General features: G+C 35.1%; 2 protein-coding genes across 2 annotated transcripts; one reads left to right on the top strand and one right to left on the bottom strand.

The window, feature by feature from the left end:
- Positions 1 to 3,995: 3,995 nt before the first annotated feature.
- Positions 3,996 to 10,333, top strand: LOC117337433 (adenine phosphoribosyltransferase-like). The gene is made up of 4 exons (XM_033898416.1): positions 3,996 to 4,116; positions 5,412 to 5,649; positions 7,351 to 7,429; positions 7,704 to 10,333. Exons 1-4 carry the CDS (start codon positions 4,037 to 4,039, stop codon positions 7,841 to 7,843), a joined length of 537 nt encoding a protein of 178 aa, XP_033754307.1. The 5' UTR covers positions 3,996 to 4,036; the 3' UTR covers positions 7,844 to 10,333.
- Positions 10,334 to 11,063: 730 nt separating this feature from the next.
- Positions 11,064 to 16,076, bottom strand: LOC117337434 (NEDD8). Its single transcript, XM_033898417.1, has 5 exons — positions 16,002 to 16,076; positions 15,876 to 15,893; positions 14,430 to 14,459; positions 13,852 to 13,934; positions 11,064 to 12,118 (listed from the first exon to the last, which is right to left on the bottom strand). The coding sequence occupies exons 1-5, from the start codon at positions 16,017 to 16,019 to the stop codon at positions 12,034 to 12,036; spliced, it is 234 nt and encodes a 77-aa protein (XP_033754308.1). The 5' UTR covers positions 16,020 to 16,076; the 3' UTR covers positions 11,064 to 12,033.
- Between the last annotated feature and the right edge of the window lie 281 nt (positions 16,077 to 16,357).

Here is a 16,357-nt window from a genome sequence, read left to right as displayed (position 1 = left end):
AATTTGCATCCCTGACCGTACCGGTCAACATCAGTACCTGTATTAATGATATAATACAACTTTAATTTACATCCCTGACTGTACCGGTCAGCATTAGTACCTGTATTCATGATATAATACAACTTTGATTTACATCCCTGACCGTACCGGTCAACATTAGTACTTGTATTTATGATATAATAAAACTTTAATTTACATCCCTGACTGTACCGGTCACCATTAGTACCTGTATTCATGATATAATAAAGCTTTGATTTACATGCCCGACCGTACCGGTCACCATTAGTACCTGTATTGATGATATACTACAACTTTAATTTACATCCCTGACTGTACCGGTCAACATGAGTACCTGTATTCATGATATGATACAGCTTAAATTAACATCCTTGACTGTACGGGTCAACATAAGTACCTGTATTAAAGATATATTACAGCTTGAATTTACATCCCTGACTGTACCGGTCAATATTAGTACCTGTATTAAAGATATATTACAGCTTTAATTTACATCCCTGACCGTACATGTCAACATAAGTACCCGTATTCATGATAAAATACAACTTTAATCTACATCCCTGACTGTACCGGTCAACATCAGTACCTGTATTAATGATAAAATACAACTTTAATCTACATCCCTGACTGTACCGGTCAACATCAGTACCTGTATCAATGATAATATACAACTTTAATTTACATCCCTGACTGTACCGGTCAACATCAGTACCTGTATTAATGATAATATACAACTTTAATTTACATCCCTGACTGTACCGGTCAACATCAGTACCTGTATTAATGATAATATACATCTTTAATTTACATCCCTGACCGTACCGGTCGACATACGTAACTGTATTTATGATATAATAAAACTTTAATCTACATCCCTGACTGTACCGGTCAAAATCAGTACCTGTATCAATGATAATATACAACTTTAATTTACATCCCTGACTGTACCGGTCAACATCAGTACCTGTATTAATGATAATATACAACTTTAATTTACATCCCTGACTGTACCGGTCAACATCAGTACCTGTATTAATGATATAATACAACTTTAATTTGCATCCCTGACTGTGTCGGTCAGCATTAGTACCTGCATTAATGATAATATACAACTTTAATTTACATCCCTGACTGTACCGGTCAACTTTAGTACCTGTATTTATGATAATATACAACTTTAATATACATCCCTGACTGTACCGGTCAACATAAGTACCTGTATTAATGATAATATACAACTTTAATTTACATCCCTGACCGTACCGGCCGAAATAAGTAGCCGTATTCATGATATAATACAACTTTAATTTACATCCCTGACCGTACCGGTCAGCATTAGAAACTTTATTAAAGATATATTACAGCTTTAATTTACATCCCTGACCGTACATGTCAACATAAGTACTTGTATTAATGATATGATACAGCTTAAATTAACATCCCTGACTGTACCGGTCAACATAAGTACCTGTATTAAAGATATATTACAGCTTGTATTTACATCCCTGACTGTATCGGTCAACATTGGTACCTGTATTTATGATAATATACAACTTTGATTTACATCCCTGACTGTACCGGTCAATATTAGTACCTGTATTAATGATATAATACAACTCTAATTTACATCCCTGACTGTACCGGTCAACATAAGTACCTGTATTAAAGATATATTACAGCTTGAATTTACATCCCTGACTGTACCGGTCAATATTAGTACCTGTTTTTATGATATACTACAACTTTAATTTACATCCCTGACTGTACCGGTCAATATTAGTACCTGTTTTGATGATATACTACAACTTTAATTTACATCCCTGACAGTACCGGTCAATATTAGTACCTGTATTCATGATATAATACAACTTTGATTAACATCCCTGACCGTACCGGTCAGCATTAGTACCTGTATTAAAGATATATTACAGCTTGTATTTACATCCCTGACCGTACCGGTCAACATTGGTACCTGTATTTATGATATACTACAACTCTGATTTACATCCCTGACTGTACCGGTCAACATAAGTACTTGTATTAATGATAATATACATCTTTAATTTACATCCCTGACCGTACCGGTCGACATACGTAACTTTATTTATGATATAATAAAACTTTAATTTACATCCCTCACTGTACCGGTCAACATAAGTACCTGTATTAAAGATATATTACAGCTTGTATTTACATCCCTGACTGTATCGGTCAACATTGGTACCTGTATTTATGATAATATACAACTTTGATTTACATCCCTGACTGTACCGGTCAATATTAGTACCTGTATTAATGATATAATACAACTCTAATTTACATCCCTGACTGTACCGGTCAACATAAGTACCTGTATTAAAGATATATTACAGCTTGAATTTACATCCCTGACTGTACCGGTCAATATTAGTACCTGTTTTTATGATATACTACAACTTTAATTTACATCCCTGACTGTACCGGTCAATATTAGTACCTGTTTTGATGATATACTACAACTTTAATTTACATCCCTGACAGTACCGGTCAATATTAGTACCTGTATTCATGATATAATACAACTTTGATTAACATCCCTGACCGTACCGGTCAGCATTAGTACCTGTATTAAAGATATATTACAGTTTGTATTTACATCCCTGACCGTACCGGTCAACATTGGTACCTGTATTTATGATATACTACAACTCTGATTTACATCCCTGACTGTACCGGTCAACATAAGTACTTGTATTAATGATAATATACATCTTTAATTTACATCCCTGACCGTACCGGTCGACATACGTAACTTTATTTATGATATAATAAAACTTTAATTTACATCCCTCACTGTACCGGTCAACATCAGTACCTGTATTAAAGATATATTACAGCTTTTATTTACATCCCTGACTGTACCGGTCAACACTAGTACCTGTATTAATGATAATATATAACTTTAATTTACATCCCTGACTGTACCGGTCAATATTAGTACCTGTATTTATGATATACTACAACTTTGATTTACATCCCTGACTGTACCGGTCAACATTAGTACCTGTATTTATGAAATACTATAACTTTGATTGACATCCCTGACCATACTTGTCAACATAAGTACCTGTTATAATAATATCATACAGCTTAAATTTACATCCCTGACCGTACCGGTCAACATTAGTACATGTACGTGTATTAAAGATATATCTTACAGCTTTAATTTACATCCCCGACCGTACCGGTCAATCTTAGTACCTGTATTTATGATATACTACAACTTTAATTTACATCCCTGACTGTAAAGGTCAACATCAGTACTTGTATTGTTGATATAATATAACTTTTATTTACATCCCTGACCGTACCGGTTATGTTTTTCGTAGTGGACATTATACAACGATCGATATCATAACAGGTATGTTATCATTCATTATTTGTACAATTATAGTGCTTGATTACACAAGTCAATCATGATTAGATATTGTCAATGGTTATTTTGAAACTTCCATAACCATTTCTTTATTGAAATCTTGATATTCAAAGTGTTCTTGATGATAGACAGTTTGAACCCTACAGTATCTTTACAAGCATTACAACAGCAACGAACGCGCCGCAGTACAGTTGGGGACTTCCTGTACAGACAGAGACCTGTACAGACGCGGATGTATGCTGACAGGTCCTGATGATTTTTTCCTCTTGTTATCTCTGTCATTTCGATGCATCAATACAGCTATGAAGAGTCCCTTTCCATAAAACGCTAAAGCGACTCAGAGTCATAATCAAGATTATTGAGGCCCTCAAGGGATTAACCAAATTATATTAAAATGTATTAATTTTTCTTTGATTAACTTCAAGCAATTTTGTTGAAAGTGTTTTTCATATTTTATCTTATGAAAGATACACTTTGGTTGTTGTTGATTTATTGATAATTTACACGCGCACCGGTATTCTATTATTAAATGATTATCCCCATTTCACCCCCTGAATTGAGATAAGAGAGCAGAAGGAGGACTGCTTGCAGATCTCTTTAAACATGACAGAAGAGAAAATTAAACGAATAAATGATGCTGTTTCCGTACATCCAGATTTTCCTAAGCCAGGAATAGACTTTAAGTAAGTATTCTTTTGTAGACAATGCAATGCAGCGCACAAAATAGTGAAAATACAATTCGCTCAATTTCTCCACGGTGTGTAACCTGTGATAAGGGCTTTCCGTCAGCTCGAACACATGGTACGGCAGAACGATTTACCACAAAACATCTCAAAACACCCACATATCACATGAAAACATCATTTACATATCAAATACAGCTTTTGATAACTTCTTTGTTGACTTATAATCGCGATCGGCGAGTAGGGTTTTTGACAGCGAGGGAGATAACTCTAACAAGAAAAGTCATACAAAAAAACCAGCACGATGATTTTCCCAATAATGGTTTTTGATAATTATATAGAAGTGTTGTCAATTCATGATTGAATCCATTACTATCGCTTGAATTTGATGTGTTTTCTCTAGAATATGAGTTAATATTGCTGGTCGTTGTGATTGTGAAGACATACTGAGACATCAACAAAACAATAAATGAAGATAGATATTGTTTTATTTATTTCAGAAATCTTACTTATTTTCAACTTTTTACTATAATTTTTAATTTAACAACACAATTACAAATATTTTCTTACAGTATGTATCAGTTCCGATTTTTAATCCTTATTGGTTTTAATTTTGAAGGTATCTATAATTACAGGAGAATATTCATGGTTTGATATTTTACATTTTCAACTTTCAGTGAATGTTATTATTTCTTTGAAGGTATTTAGACATACATATGGTAATTTGCAGCTAATCATTCTAATGATGTTTTCAGGTAATGTGTGGGTGTTATGAGATGTTTTTGGGTAGTTTTTTGGTGTTTTTGGGTAAATCGTTTGACCCCATTGGTATTACCCGGGTACTAGCCTCGTCTGTCAATACACTGTATATTGAGTCTGTCAATACACTCTGTATATTGAGTCTGTCAATACACTCTGGAGTGTATATTGAGTCTGTCAATACACTCTGTATATTGAGTCTGTCAATACACTCTGTATATTGAGTCTGTCAATACACTCTGTATATTGAGTGTATTGACAGACAAGGCTAATAATTATGCTAGCTAGGCCTATATAACACTGCTAGATGCTTCCATGTCAAATGTTTAATAAGATTTTTTTTTAAAAGATAATGCAGGGTTATTTAACGACATTCATATATCACCTTGAAAAATTTATTGTGGCAATTCATGGGATAACTACAGTAACTTTAATGTTTATGAATTAGTATCTTACTGTATAGTAATATTATACATTGTATGAAAAGGTTTTATTTAGATGGTAAATTTCCTTTTTTGTGTTTTGTTTTAAAACAGAAATATCTTCCCAGTTTTACGTAATCCATCGCTGTTTAAAGACCTAATAGATGTGATGGTGGAGAGTGTTTCTAAAAATGCTGAAGGTGTCAAAAAGATAGTCGGACTCGACGCCCGTGGATTTCTGTTTGGACCAATGATTGCTCAGGCCCTTGGTATAGGATTTGTTCCAGTACGCAAAGCTGGAAAACTACCAGGGGCAACTCACAGCATAACATACAAACTGGAATATGGCCAGGTAAAATACAAATAATGATAATTATTCATATAATAACAAAACCTTAGGTCATAAATGGGTCAAAGGTCAGGGTCAAACTTTGTATCTTTTAACTAGTTCACATTTTGTTAAACAACATTTATTGAAGCTGACAGGAATTCAAATCAATTAACCAGAGGTTTTGCAGAAAAAGGTATTAAATTACATACTTTCACATGAAATGGTGAATTGCTTAAGTCAGGGATATATATCTATATGAGCCAACCATTCCCTTTGTTTTTTGGGTCATCTGGCCCGGAGGGTCAAAAAACCTTTAGTCATAATTTGTGCGCCGTTACTAACATAAACTGTTCACATTTTAAATTTCTTCTCAAGTTCCACCAATGGGACTGATCTCTAACGTGCCTGGAATGATCCTGAGATGGTCCTGATCAAGTGTTATTTTTCATGTCAGTCCAAAGAATTGTACCTGCTGCCCCCATTGCATGATCGTAAGAGGCGACTAAATTTGGGATCTTATCTTTTCTCTTCTTTCTGAACAACTTTCTTCTTCCTAATGTCTCCCTTGAAAATGCCTCACTTTTGGCCTTTACTTGAGTGCTTGCCGCTGTGAGGAAGGCTTTGGGTTCTGTCCCCTAGCTGGGACATACCAGAGTCTTTAAAAATGGTAGTTGCTTCTCCTGCTTAGCGCTCAGCATATTTGGAGTGGGACTACTGGTTCGCCCGTTGTCAGTATAATGTGACTGGGTGGGATGTGCTGCTTGGTGTCTTCGGCAGTATGCTTCAGTGAGGTAGCACTATAAATCGGCAAAAGTTCCGGCCTATCACAAGGAGACTTAACATGAACATACCGCAGCCTCCCTAAACACACATACGCATTCACTACATGCATGCATGTCGCACGCACAGGAGGCCGTCCTTAAATGACCTTAGCTGTTAATAGGATGTTAAACAAAATAAACCAACCAAACCAAACCAAAATCCAAGATGGCTGCCAAAGTCACAATCTTGAAAAACACATTTTAGACTTCTTCTCCAGTTCGGCATATGCCATTGAGCTGTAAATTGGTGAGGATGTTAGAGAAAGGAAGCCAACAAAGTGTTGTTATTTTTTCAGCACAGATAAAACATCTAACATGATTGTGCAATCATGGTTTTCCTGAACAACACCTGTTTCCAACTTCTCGAGTTCCACCAGTTGGATTCAGCTCTAACTTTCCTGAAATGAGATGAGATTTGTTATTTTTCGGTCTGTCCAAAATACATCCCTCATCTGGAAAAACATATTTTAAACTACTTCTCAAGTTCTGCCAGTGCCATCAAGCTGGGAATTGGTTGGGATATTAAGGAATGGAATGTGGCCTTATGAAAACTTTGACATGGCAGCTACGATGTTTATTTTGCAACATGCATGATGGCACAATCATGGTTTTTGCACAATCATGATTTTCCTGAATACCACCTAACTTTAGATCCTTCTCAAGTTCCAACATTGGGATTCAGTTCTAACTAACTTTACTGAAATGATTCAGAGATGCTCTTGACTGTTTGTTATTTTCTGGTCACTCAGTATTCCAGGATGGCACCATGGCCAACATGCAGTATTGCACAAATCCAGTTGTTGCCTACATGGTCTACAACCACAATGTATACTACAATAGTAAAAGGGTCTGTTATATATTGTTGTAAGTCAGATGACCATTGAGTATTGTTGTTTTACAGGATACCTTTGAAGTTGAACAAGATTCTGTGAAACAAGGAGAGAAGGTTGTGATAGTTGATGACCTTTTAGCAACTGGAGGTAATTGATACAAATTTGTAAACCTTATGTGTACCAACAACAACCCCCCCCCCCCCCCCTTCTTTCCCTTTCTATTCTATATCAAGCTCATATAGCATTGAGATGTCCACCTTTTAAATTGTCATCTTTCTTTTTACGAATACTTCTTGTCCAAAAAAGACTCAAATATATTGGATATTGTACAAAACTGTTTAAAATTGTACATTTTTTGCATCTTACTTTTCCTTTCAGTTGCATAATATAATATGATCGTGACTAACTAAATTTTCTGCAGGCACGATGAAGGCGGCATACGACTTGGTGAACAAGGCAGGAGGCGAGGTTCTTCAGTGTCTTGTTGTCATGGAGCTGGTGGATTTGCGTGGACGCGACAAAGTACCAAATACAACTGTGACATCGCTCATTAAATACTAAAAGGTCAACTACGTAGAAATAAAAAAGTCCCAAAAACCATGCAATGAAACAGGTGATTGTGTCCACACTTAGGTACGATTACCCAACAAAATGGTTACTTTAGACAGGCATCGGAATACTCAGTGTTTTATATTACAGCAATATTGTGAGGATAATATGGCATTATATCCAAGGCTTTTAGTGATATTTTAATTATTGGTCTCATTATTATACATTTTACTTTGAATAAGAAAAAGTTTTTTTTCAGATGACAGCTAGAATTTCAAGGTCATTTATACAGAATTTATTTGAAATTATATTCCTTTTGATTGGCAAAAACATGGAGTTTTTGTAATTGAATACTTGTAGTCAGTGTTTTTGCTTTTTCTTTGCAAATTTTGGAAATTGTCACATGGCAGAAATGAATGTTATATGCAGAAAAATTGTAAAATGGAGGAAACAGGGCTGGGTTTTATATCGTCACTTAAGAAAATACTGGATTTAATGAATTTGGTGATTTTGATTACTTTATCAGGAAAATAATCATCATACAATCTGAAATCGGGCCTACAGATGTATATTCAGTCTCAAATATATATGTAGAGTGGAACTGGACTTGGCTGAACGCTGGTGGTCTGCAGGTAGCTTAGGTGTCTGTCCCGAGGTCCCCGGTTCGAGTCCCGGTCTGGTTGTTGCATTTTTCCTGTCCTGTTACTTTTGGCGCCCAACGAAATATCCACAGTTGTCTGGTGTCTTCAGGGTCGAAGATTTTGTTGAAGGAGGGGGGAATGTAGCGGAACTGGACTGGGCTGAACGCCAGTGGTCATGTAGCTCAAATGGCTAGAGCATCCATCTAGGGTTCCGAGGTTCAAGTTCCAGTTTGGTGTATTTATATAGTTGACAGGAAAAACACTGAGTCTTTCGATTGTTTTTAATTTGTTAAGTTATATTCCTATCAAAAATAATGTAATATTATGTACCTGCTTCGTTTCACAATTAGAAATCCTTCATTTTGTCCCTTCTTTTTAAGGTAAGACTAGGGTCTTTTTAGTATGATATTTATCTACTTGTATTAGGTAAAATACCTGGTAATCTTGTGACATTTTTTGTTCCCAACAAGGAACCTGGGTGGGACTAAAGTTTTGCATTGTGTTTGTGTCCTTCTATCCACTATCTTGTCTAGGCTCCATCTTTAATACCATACTTGTAACTTAGATTTTCATACTTGGGTTATGGGTTCACGTAGGTGAGGAATATGTCATGTATCAAAACTAGGTCACTCTGACCTACATTTTGACCTTTGACCTACATCTAAGACAAATTTTGCCTGGGCTCTATCTGACCTATGCTACTTGTCAATGGAATTTTGCACTTAGGTTATGGGTTCACTTAATGAATTGTGAATTTAGAATGCCTGCATTTTTGGCATATAAATTCACATCTGGTGGGGGGACTGTAATTCACAGATTGTCTCTTTATATCTTAATGGTATTTCATTTGCACTGTTTTTGCCTTATATGATGTGGGCCCAAATACCAATTAGTGCTCATTTCATTCATATAACTTTAACTGCAATGAGATTTTGTTTCCTGGTGATTGTGACATCATTTACATGCATGATATTGAACTTTGTGTTATTTATTGATTCTGCTAAGGGATGCATGGCCTTGATGTAAACAGGGAGTGAATTTTAATCTTTAACTTCTGAAGTGTGGACAATATTAGGTGCCACAGTTACATGCTTGCATTGATCATTTTATACTCATATAAGTGTTATGACCTAGCTTGGAAATGGCCCTATCATTCATTATGTTAAAGCTGTAACACTTGTCTATAAAGGCCATAAAAATGAGTAGAGACTACTGTTTATGTTTGCTTTTGTAGCGATTTTTTTTTTTTTTTTTTTTTTTTTAAACTGAACCTTCATTAAGAGACCATCTGTGTTAAAAGGCCACTTAATCATAGTCTTTCCCAGAGAAGCCAATTAGAAATTTTATTCTTGAATCAATAATACATGTACGAATACTTATACATTTATATTTTCTTTTGCTGGTTTCTTACAGCTTTTTGTTATTATGATAATTAAATAATGTCTTTTTATTATTCTATTAATAGTTTCATAAATCTTTTTTCAACATGAATTCCCGATTGTATTCCATCAGTATTATTCGAATTCACACTCCATTTGAGGTATTTATCATGTCACGCCATTTATTACGCAAAAACGAAATCCAATAAGTAGTCCATTGATATACCCATGTATTTCTTTATTTTTATAAAATTTATCATTTGTCTGATGTCATTGTTTTGTTTATATAATGGTTCTATATTTAGATTTGGCCATTTAAGGTTGAGTGGAACTTAAGTTAATGAGTCGCTATAGAAAGTTATATCAGCGGATGAAAAATATGTATCCATTAATTTTTCATCCCAAGTGTTTTATCCAAGGTATATTTTTATATTCACTGTACACGTTAAAGGTGTTTATTGATAATAAACAGGAATAATTAATCTTTGTTTTGTTCTGATGTTGACAACATAGTTAAATATGTGGAGGATCAACAACCCGAAAAGTAAGAACCATCGAGTTACATAAAGGACATCCAATAAAATAACAAGGGGGTCAAATCAGCCACATTTATAATAAGTATGACTGCCCTCCACCAATGATGCTTCAGACCAAATTTGGTTATAATCCGTTAAGGCATTCAGGAGGAGTAGTGTTTCAAGCAAAATTTCAGGTAAGTTCCCCTTTTGGAGCACTGCCTCCTCTGTCCCTGGGGTTGGACCAGCCTCATATAATTGCACATACTTATATCAGCTGAGTGATATAACCATACCAAATTTGGTTAAAGTTGAAGTTGAAACTCTGCTGGGCCGTCGGCACCACCATCAGAAAAGTAAGCCCATTTAGCCTGGTTTTGTGACTTTCTCACAGGCATGACAAAAATGATGGTCAGGAAATCATAACCATTAGTCATGACTTTGAAACCGAGATGAAAATGGACTAAGGGCAAAAAGGCTGAAAATTAGATTACTCAATCTTTTCAATGGGAAAAATTACAAGTTTATATTACACTGATATTCTCAAAAAGGCTGAAATCGGCCAATCGGCTGAACATTTTCATCTCTGTTGAAAGACCACCAAATATCAGAGAGATCAATCATATTTGTACTGTGGTTTCTCCTTTGTTAAACATTAAGGATTTTTGATAGTAAAGAAATGACAGCAAATCAATGACTGGATATAATGACATATTTATTATCTATAGTCATATATCAATAATCACAAACACCATGTGGATTTTACAGCACAATAATATTATATGCATTTATATCTCGCACCAAATATCTCTCCTGATGACAGTGATGTATATAGTATCAACCACACACTATCACCAAGAAAAAAAATACTGACGGATTTCTGTGGGCAGAACAATTTGGCCACATTTTTAGTCAATTAGCACATTTCAATGAAGTCATGTGATTACACAAAAATTCTTCTGACAATGACCATGTTCACATTCAGCTAATCAAGCTGTGACAAATTAGCCGAAACAATATTTAAAGCTTATTTTTGATATTCTGAGATGCCAGTGAATTTTTGTAATCCAATGATTTCAATGAACGTACCAATATGGATTAAGGTTTGCTATTTTTCAGATTTCAGAGTTTAAATTTCTGTCAACTTTTTTTCCAATATCTTCCATTAATCTTTAACTTGTTAAATAAAGTACTAGCATTCAAATACAACAATTTTGTTAATTCAATCTACATTATTTAAATTGCTAAAAAAATAAAAAGGATAAGCAGAATTAGTTTTGTTATCTGGATAATTAACATCTAATTTACATCCACACTAACTATCTCACGTAGTTGCACATCGTTAGACAAGAAAATGAAAATATACAAGCCCATCCACAAGTTTTTTTTTCTGCTACATCTCCCATAGGACTTTACCAGTAAACTACAAAAATCTTCACATCAAGTCAATTTTGATTCATCCCCCCCAACCCCCGGTAGCGTAGCTGTTTCCAAAGCACATGTTCCCACGGAAGAAGTTCCGAACCTCTAGATGGCACAATAGCACATCAATTGGTAGTTACTGCAATCACGCATTCCGGAATCTTCTATGCTGACTTATAGGAGATGGAGAAGCTGGTAGAGAATAAATGGTAAAGTTTGTTTAAATGTTTCAATAGAATATTGCGTCATTCGCCACCTCTTAAAGCGAGAACTAAATGTAGCACTGAACCTCCGGTCACCTTGTAGTCTGCGGCTGTCTTCTCATCATTCCTAAAAAGAAAAAGCAAAATGACTTCAACAGAAACTCCTTAGATTTTTGCTGATGTAATAGTTTCATAACATAATAGAAACTTAGTTTGGTTTGTTTGGTTTGTTTGGTTTGTTTTTGTTTAACGTCCTATTAACAGCCAGGTCATTTAAGAACATGCCAGGTTTTGGAGGTGGAGGAAAGCCGGAGTACCAGGAGAAAAACCACCGGCCTACAGTCAGTACCTGGCAACTGCTCCATGTAGGTTTCAAACTCGCAACCCAGAGGTGGAGGGCTAGTGATAAAGTGTCGGGACACCTTAACCACTCGGCCACCGCGCCCCCTATAAACTTAGAGTTGAAAGTATGATGGCAGTAATTTCAATTTGTAGATTTTAAGTCTGGATATATAAAATTAAAAGTAATTTGGAAGGATCACTGTATAGTATTTATCCTTAAATAAGCCCCCTCCCCTATTGTAAAAGTTTAGTACAATATTCATCCTTAAATAAGCCCCCTCCCCTATTGTAAAAGTTTAGTATATGTACAATATTTATCCTTAAATAAGCCCCCTCCCCTATTGTAAAAGTTTAGTACCTCCCCTATTGTAAAAGTTTAGTACAATATTCATCTTTAAATAAGCCCCCTCCCCTATTGTAAAAGTTTAGTAAAATAGTTATCCTTAAATAAGCCCCTTCCCCGAGTGTAAAAATTTAGTACTGTATTTATCCTTAAATAAGCCCCCTTCCCAAGTGTAAAAGTTTTGTATTGAAGTTTGAAGTGGAATTTTAACATTATTTTGTGGACCACTTTTAGCTTTAATACTATTCAAAATTGATGATTCTGCTATATAATCTAGAAGGGGGCTTATTGTAAGCAGAAGCCTTTTTGTAGATAAATATACCACGGTCCTGGTGACTTTTCTTGACTGATCTATTTAACATTTGAGGGATTTGTGATATCAGAGTAGAAAGGGATTTTTAATTTTTCTTGACTCATCTGCTTGTTGTGAAGAGTTGATGAGCTTGGTGTGAATCTATCTACCCAGTAACTTGTGAAGGGAATTCAAGTTTGGACATAAATAATATCCAATTTGGGATCAAGTTTTAACCATCTGTTAGTCAAAAAAAGAAAAGAAAAAAGCACGTGAATTTCTTGAGATTAATGAGGTGCTACATTGAATATTACTTTAAACTAAATTTATTTTCATAAGTGAGTTAATAATGCTAAGTTTGCATTGAATTATCTGAATAATTTTATTATTTTGCAGGCTATGTGAATTCTTTTAATAACTACACACATGTAATTAAATTATGATAACATTTATAAATTAAAACACAATAACCATAGTGTTTCAAGGCCTAAAATCTGTTAAGGTTTATGCATGTACAGCATCAAACATATGTAACAGGAGAGGAAAAATATAACGACCAGACAGGGACTCGAACCCGAAACCTCTAAACTCTAGACAGGTGCTCTAACCAATTGAGCTACCTGGCCACTGGCGTTCAGCACAGTCTAGTTCCACTACATTCCTCCCTCCTTCAACCCCGAAGACACACACGAGACCCTATAAATACCACTTCCGTTGGTATCTAATTGGGTACCAAATGTAACAGGAGAGGAAAAATGCAACGACCAGACCGGGACTCGAACTCGAGACCTCCAAGCTCTAGACGCTCTAACCAATTGAGCTACCTGGCCACTGGCGTTCAGCCCAGTCTAGTTCCATTACACATATATTCATCTTTACTTACATCTGCTTCCCACTGAAGATCAGTCTTTGTTGTGGAGGTGGAATTCCTTCCTTTTCTTCTACTCTCTCCTTTATTCTTTCAACCTGTTCAATTGAAACATCAAATATATTAATTTTCAAATCTTGAATGTTTGTTTGTTAGACTGTCCTTATACAGTCATGGTCATAAGAAGATAGATAGGAGTTCAAAATGATTTCTTTCCAAATATTCTTCAAAATTCTGTTAATTTAATGAATCCATCATACATACATAAATATTCCATCTGAAATTATGAACATCACTGATGTTTCCCATCTCAAATTTCTGGTTTAAGTACATCAATTATAAATATGGTCATGAAATAGCTTGAAAATAGTATCTCATATGGAAGCTATTTTAAGAGAATAATCAAAAGATTCTCCAATAGTTTGATTTTTTTTTTAAATTGATATACAATGTACATGTATATTTAAAGCATTCAGAAATTTTACTTTATATATTTGTATTTCCGTTGACTGCAGCTAGAGGTGGGCTGATGTAGCTAGAAAATATCACTAACTACAGTTGCATCTACTGAGCTTAAAGAAAAACTAAATTACCTTGTCCGTCGGTTCTATATCTATTTCAATCTGAAAGAAAACAAATTTCAAAGAAATATTAAAAAGAATTTAGATTAGTATTGAAAATATACTATAGATTGTTCAATAAGGCCAGCAAACTATGTATCCATTGATAATGTCAATATATTTATATATACATGTAGGCCTATATATCAAGAATGTCTGACTCCAGTTATAAAATTATCACAAATCAAAGTGAACATACTTCCATTTATGAATTAGATTCAAGCTCTCTGTTTCCTTTAGAGGTGTATCCACACTGAAGTTATACTTATTATTATTAACAGCAGGACTTTTTCTCACTGGTTTGGGAAAGGGCCTTTCTATCTCTTTTTGGGAAGAAAATTTTGGGAGGGAAAGATTTTTTCATGAGTAAACTGCAAATTTTGGGAATTTGAGCTAAATGTGAAATAATTTCAATTGGGAATGGGGCCCATTAAAGGTCCCAAAAAGCCCCCAGAAAAAGCCCTGTATCATTACCATATTGGTTTGGTTTGTTTTTGTTTAACGTCCTATTAACAGCCAGGGTCATTTAAGGACGTGCTATGTTTTGGAGGTGGAGGAAAGCCGGAGTACCCCGAGAAAAATCACCGGCACACAGTCAGTACCTGGCAACTGCCCCACGTGGGTTTCGAACTTGCAACCCAGTGGTGGAGGGCTAGTGTTAAAGTGTCGGGACACCTTAACCACTCGGCCACCGTGGCCCCCTTACCATATACAGTATAGCTAATGACTAGTACTATTACATACGTTAGAATATTGTAAAGACATATATGACACCACACTTGTAAAGGGAAAAGCACCAGCAGTTATTCCAACGCCAGACTTTGACGTGTTGTTCGTCATCTCCCAGGCTTACTCCTATAACATAAGAGGCTGCTGGTCGGCTCTTTTTCTATTGGATATGATTTTGTCGACGGTTACACGGCACCTGTCAAAAGTATCTCGCCGTGTAAAACCTCTAACATTGTTGGAGTACTCCCACTCCCAGGCTATATATAGTCAACAATGGCGACAAAGGGAAAGGAGGTGACATATATGACCACAAATCTTTTGACAATATGAATAGCCAGTACGGTTTCATTTAATATTTCCTTATAATAAGTACATCATTTCACCTTACACGTGCACTCAATACTGGAAATAAGATATACATATCTTCATCAAAATCACACATTGGTCTTGTGGTTAAACCATCTATTATATTAGGTAAATTAGCCTTATTTGTCAATACACACACTATATATTGAGTGTATTGACGGACGATCAATACCTTATATGGTTAAACCGGTCCAAAAAAAGGGTTAGCAAATACATTATCATTTACATTTCGAGCACATGCAATTAATGAGAAATGATATAAGTACAGTAGCCTAATGTTACTGAACCCTTTAGTTAAATTTAGATATGACAAAAAATACTCACCTCCTTCCCAGTAAGGGTCTGAAAAATAACACACAAATCCATTATTACTAAGATGAAATTGAACATTAAAGTTATTACTCAAAATACTTTTCTTCAAATACATTTACGTGATCTGTTTGTAATTACCTTCACTTTGATCAACATTTTGTCCGATTTCTGTGACCGGTTTTCGGTGTGTTTAGTGATAACTTCCGGTGTACGAGACGGATATGTAAACGCGGTTTTGATTGGCTATTCACCTTCAGTAGAGTATTCACAGGCTGTAATGATATGCACTGAATAACGATCGGGAAATACGCGCGTATAAAAGCATTAGGCCTACTGTAGAATAACAAAGTAAACATTTTTGTAGCATTTATTATCTTATCCAAAATGCATACTATGGCAAGCCAATTTGTCATTTATTCACAGAGCAACGTTGATCCAGGATTTTACCAAATTATATAAGATATCTTATGAACTTTATAATATATCTTATATAA

The sequence above is a fragment of the Pecten maximus genome, chromosome 11 (genome assembly GCF_902652985.1).
Source record: "Pecten maximus chromosome 11, xPecMax1.1, whole genome shotgun sequence".
Taxonomy (NCBI): domain Eukaryota; kingdom Metazoa; phylum Mollusca; class Bivalvia; order Pectinida; family Pectinidae; genus Pecten; species Pecten maximus.
The sequence above is the reverse complement of the archived record's forward strand: the minus strand, read 5'-3'. Positions and strand labels throughout refer to the sequence as shown.